At 55.4% G+C, this 5,500-nt stretch overlaps 1 protein-coding gene across 1 annotated transcript; it reads right to left on the bottom strand.

Moving 5' to 3' along the window:
- Positions 1-1,284: 1,284 nt before the first annotated feature.
- On the bottom strand, positions 1,285-2,144 carry LOC133242156 (melanoma-associated antigen 9-like). Its single transcript, XM_061408221.1, has one exon. It carries the CDS (start codon positions 2,142-2,144, stop codon positions 1,491-1,493), a length of 654 nt encoding a protein of 217 aa, XP_061264205.1. The 3' UTR covers positions 1,285-1,490.
- Between the last annotated feature and the right edge of the window lie 3,356 nt (positions 2,145-5,500).

Raw genomic sequence — 5,500 nt, 5'->3', positions numbered from 1 at the left:
TATTCTTTTAGGCGATGGAGAGCCCTGGGGCTCTTCCTCCCAGGGCCTGGTTTTCCAGTTGGTATGTCGGTTCCATATATACTGGGCATATAGCTCAAAGTCCATAGTCCGGCCCAAGATGGAGTCCTACTTTCAAGATAGAGCCTGTTCTGTTTCCTCCTTCATTATGGCTTGGGGTCTGACCACCTAGGAAAGCTGACCCATGAGTTCAAGTGTCCAATTGTCAGTTTCAAAGAAGAACCCCATTAAAATCTTACCAGAAGACTGAGGGTGGTAATTGAAATGTCTTCAACTATATTCCCCAAGACTGAGTAGACTGTGTGCCAAACCAAATTCACTCATTTCCCATTTGGAAACTTTCGAGTATATTTAGACTCAAGCAGAAAAACCAGGTGTCTACCTGCTCTGACCAAAGTGCATTTTCTTTTTCAGACCCAGGAGATTTATTGGAGAGAAGATGCACTTCTAACACGCATGTCTGATTCCAGACTTTCCTATAACTCGTAAGACACTATCTACAGTCTGGCTGTTGACACCACTCAGGTTGATTACCATCATCTCCCACAGAAGGAACCCAGCTTCCCAAAGCCCCAAACTGCCCTGGCTCAGGCACCAACACTCGAGTGCTCCTCCTGGATCCCCACCTCCATGCCCCGTATTGCCTGTTCTGTGGGACTATGGAACGTCTCTCCACCTTCCTTGTGTGACTGTGGCTCCTAGACCATTGCTCTGGGTATGGGGTGTCCCGCTTCTCCTAGTGTCCCCACTGCTAACACAGGGCCTTCCACAGAGCAGAGGCTCCGTGAAGTTCTGTGGACTAAATGAACCAGTGAGAAGGGGGGCTATTAATCTCATCAATTTTCTCCTACTTTCTTAAATAATAACCTGGCAAAATCCGAGTAAACAGATATGGATTAGCTGTAGAAAAGGACAGTCAAAAAACCTATAAGAAGGGAGAATTCACTACAATCTTTTTTTTATTTTCCAATTCTTCCACCAACTATATACTGCTAAGTTCACATATCCAAAATAGTTGTAATTCCAATTCCATGTGATCTTGCTCATGGTCACAAAATAAAATGGGAGAGTTCCCAATCTCTTTTACAAAACAGCAAAACTCTGGTCCTTTAACTGGTTAAGTACAAATACATGTGTGATCGATGTCATTCACAAAGTTAGATACTGAAGTTTATTAAGGCTTAAGCTGAAAAAACACACTTGAATAATTCCTTTAAAAAACAGAGATGAATTTCCATGTCATCACAGAGAAAAGGAACAGAAAGATGCTACACCCCAGGTTCCCCCAAGTGGCCCAGGCCATCACTACTGAGAAGGCTGACCACTCCCTCTTCAATCACAGAGGTAAGGATCAGCTTGGCTGCTTCTCTGGGTCAGGGCTCCTCTTCCTCCTTCCTCACAGCCTCTGCAGATGGGGCTGGGAAGGCCATGCAAAACCATTGGTTGATTCTGAGTGGATACTCCATGAGTTCCTACTTGCTGGTCTCTGTACAGGCCTGGTCACCACACAGGAACTCGAAGCAAGCAGGGTCGTTGTCAGACACCTGCCAGTACTCCAGGTACCCCTCATGCACCCACACTTGGGTCAGCAGCTCTCTGGGTTCCCCAAAACACAGTGCTCCCTCCTGACAAACATCCTCATTTGCTGAATGTTCCCCAGACTTCCTCTTCAGGCTGAGGACCAGCACCAGGAGGCTGGCCTTAGGCAGGCCCTGCCCACCGCTCTGCATTGCATCGCAGGTGAGGCCCAGGGTGGGGACCATGATGTAGGTGTGCTCCCTGGGGTCTACCTCCTTCACCTCCACACCACAGACCAGCTGCAGGCTCTCGGAGGCTTGGCTGAAGACCTCCAAGAAGTGCTTCTGGTTATCCCTGAGGACCTTCTTCAGCATTTCTGCCTGGGAGGTCAGCTCCTTGGCCCGATATTTGAGGAGCAGGAACTTCATCAGGTTAGCCACCATCTCATTCAGAGCTTCCTGGGGCAAGGCAGAGCAGGAGACTGCGGGGGAGGAGGCCGAGGCTGATGCAGCCTCCCCCACCTCAGCCCCCAAGAGCTGCACCTCCTCCAGGCCCTGGGCCTCGCCTGGGTCCTGAAGGTCTTCCTCAGGCTTGCTGAGCTCAGTCATTCTGACCACAAATGCAATGCCTGGGATCAAACCACAGACAGAAGTGAGGCAGGGGAACAGATGGGGACCACGCGTCTGGGGGAGAAGCGGGTATGAGAGGCCTCGGCTGAGCCACGCACTCTGGGAGTTCTGACACAGGCCACTTACAGGTTTCCCCTTGAGGGGTGCTCTCAGACCTCACAGGGGCATGCCTCTGGGGTGGGCAGTCCCCTGGCTACCTGAAGGAGGAAGTAGGGTGGCTCCCCAGGCTGCAGTCAGGACAGTCCGAGATTTCTGGGGCTGACAAGGTGTGGGGATTAGGCCCTTGTGGGGTCCCTTCTGTTCTGGGATGGGGAGCCCCTGGTGCATATTCAGGCCACCTTCCTCACCTTGACTCCTAGCACTGCCTGGACCTCCTCTGCTCTCTGACCTCAGGACACGGGCCTCAGACTTCTGCCTTCACCTTCTGGTTCCTGGAATTCCTGTGAGAGAAATGGAGGGGCACCTTGGGGGTATCCTGTGGCACAGCCCTGAGCCTTATGGGATGGTACGAGGAGTGGACTCTGTGAGGTCCCCCCAGTTGTGTGGTGGGAGGTCCCCTCAGAGTTCCCTTGTAGTGTTCACCTTTATCCTGGCACGACCTGGTCCCACCCCTCTGGGGGCCTGCGTGGAAACTCAGAAAAAGATGCGAGCCTGAACAGAAAGCACTAAGGGTCCCCACATGTGGCCGCACTGCCCAGGGCCTCCTGCGGGTCCTCAGTTCCTCCTCATGTCCTGCCTGGCCTCCCAGCACTGAGCACAGGGGCCAGGGTCTGCTCAGTCCTCCCTCAGGGTCCTCACCTAAACTCCTTCAAAGCCTAAGAATCTCCCCTCCAATCTCTGAGGCCCTGCCCCTTATATCAAGTCTCCAATGTCTGAGACCCCAAGCTCATGCCCCCACGAGAGTCGCCCCTGACTGACAGCAGGTGCTGGGACCTGTGTGATTCCCTGTGTCCTCCCTCAAGGTTCTCATCTTTAGCCCTGGCAGGTTCAGGGATGCCCCTTGTGTTGACCAGAGGCAGGGCCCTCACACCAAGGCCATCACTTCACTGGGATCCCAAAGGGAAGTCTGTGGCCATGACATCACGGCTCCAAGCCCAGGGCTTCCCAGAGCTGAGATGATGCCCTGGGCGTTCCTCAACCTCCTTCTGCTCTTCACTTTGACTCTCAGCAGGTCTGGGTACCACCCTCTGTCCCTGACCTTGCTGCCCTTAGAACCAGGCCTTCCCCAGCCAGGACCCCTGAGAGGCAAGCGGGAGTAGGGGGCTCACTCCTACAACCCTGCCAGGGCTGAGAGCAATGATGACCTGGATGTCTTGGGGCCCCAGAGCCCCCGCTAAGGATTCTACCTTTGCTCCTAGCACAGCTGGTTTCTTTCACTCTGCTGACCTGAACCCGGGCACCTGACCCAGGCCCTCACTTCACTCCCATCGGGATCAGTGACATTACATCTGAACACCATGCCCCATGGTCCCCCAGGGCTGTCAGGAGGGCTGCACATGCATCCCCTGGGACCCTCAGCCTCCTCTGGTCCTCATCTCAAGTCTCCACAGGATGTGGGCCCCTCCCTCTGCCCACCTGAGACTGGGCCTCCACCAAGCCTCCGACTCCCCGAGTTCACTGACAAAGTGAGGGGGGTGTGGGGTCTCAGCCTGACAGCCTGGACTGGGGCCCCCAGGAGTCCCAGTCGGGCTGGGGTTGTATGCTATCAGGGTCCTCTGTTCGGGGGCAACTGGAAGCTCTCATCCTCTCTCAGGAGGGGGCCTCATTAACCCTCGAGAGAAGGCTGAAGTCCTAGCACAGATGCTGGATGGGGAGCAGCTGTGCCCATGACCTTGTGGGAGCACAGGGAACCACTCACCTTCCCATGGGGGCCACTCAGTGTCACCACACTTTGGAAATTTTGTATAAATGATATTGTTTTAGCTGAAGAGGGTGAGCGGCGGCAGGTGAATTAGGAAGAACTCAGCAGCCTGTAGATGGCCTTGGCCGCTCATAGTGACTTCACACTCCTCCTCTCTGAGGTATCCCCAGGGTCGTCTCCTGGTGGCTCTTTTCCACTGGTTTACACGGATGCCCCCCCCCCCCCCCGCCTTCCGGCACGGGCCTGTCTTGTGCAGAGTGTCCAGAGGGGCTCTCAGGGGCCAAGAACTCGTGAGTCAAGGGTTCTAAGTCTCCACCGGTTGGGCGACTTTAGACTCTTCCCCCAGGAAGGAGAGACATTTGGGAGGAGGGTCGGTGGCTGACCTGCCCTGCCCCTGGGGACCCTGAGGGCCAAGGACAGCCTCACTGCAGTTCAGCCTGGCCCCCATGATGACCTGGCCCACACCAGCCCCCCTACAACTCCCCAGAGCACTGCTCAGAGGCCAGAGGTGCTGCCTGAGTGAGGCTTGGGCATCCTCAGGTTTGCTGAGGGTGGGGGCATGCAGAGCTCCTCATCTGGGGGGTTTGCATGGGGCCTCGGGAGGGCCCCTTGTACGGGACCTCAGACCCTGGGGATGGGGACCTTCCCTCCCTTTGCAGAGGCTCAACAGATGGTTAAGCAACTTGCTGCCTGGTCACAGGCCTTGCTTGTGGGGTTGGGCATGGACAAGTCCCAGGCCGTGGTGTCTCATCAGCCTCCCCTGCTGGTTTGCAGCTCAATTCATCCCAGGGCCTTTCCTCATGACAGTTCCCATGGAGTCCCAGGCGGTTCCACTGCAGAGAGCTGGCACTCCAGAGCACCACCAGGTTTTCTCATAACAGACTAAGTCTTGTTTCTGTCATCCAGAAATATACTCTTGGAGCCTCCCCACCTCATCCCTGTTTGGCCACGGCACCTCCGTTTATGAAAGGACAGAGCAAGGTAGCCCAGGGGACAAAAGAGCCACTGAAGACCCAGGATGAGCACTGGTCTGAGGGAGGCTCAGGCAGAGCTGGTGGGAAGTGAGTTGGCCATGGATCACTGGCTCCCCAGGGTCTGCCCAGTTGGGCCTCCAGGGTCACCCTTACCTAGTTGGAGCACTTGTGACGCAGGGCCCCTCTCTCAGACACCCTGTCTGGTTGAATTGCATTTCCACTCTCCTAGACACTGTTGCCTGTGTGGCCCCGGGGACAGAAGTTAACTGATGCCTCTGGAGCCACCTGGCCTCTCCTCTGGTGACCCAGGCACGCGTGGGGCTTGAGACAGTTTGACTGTCCAGGGCCAGCCCATCAAGGCCATGCTCCCTTCCTTCACTCCTTTGTGACCTTAGGCTGCCGCCTCTGCCCGGCCCAGGAGAACGTGTGCTTAGCCACTTAACTCTGCAGACATCAGTCAAAATCTACCAAGGACTGAGCGGTGGGAGTGAAGCACTACA

This window comes from Bos javanicus, chromosome X (genome assembly GCF_032452875.1).
Source record: "Bos javanicus breed banteng chromosome X, ARS-OSU_banteng_1.0, whole genome shotgun sequence".
Lineage (NCBI taxonomy): Eukaryota > Metazoa > Chordata > Mammalia > Artiodactyla > Bovidae > Bos > Bos javanicus.
The sequence above is the reverse complement of the archived record's forward strand: the minus strand, read 5'-3'. Positions and strand labels throughout refer to the sequence as shown.

Coding starts and splice junctions, on each gene's coding strand:
- LOC133242156 (XM_061408221.1), bottom strand. CDS start 2,144: ATGACTGAGCTCAGCAAGCCTGAGGAAGACCTTCAGGACCCAGGCGAG.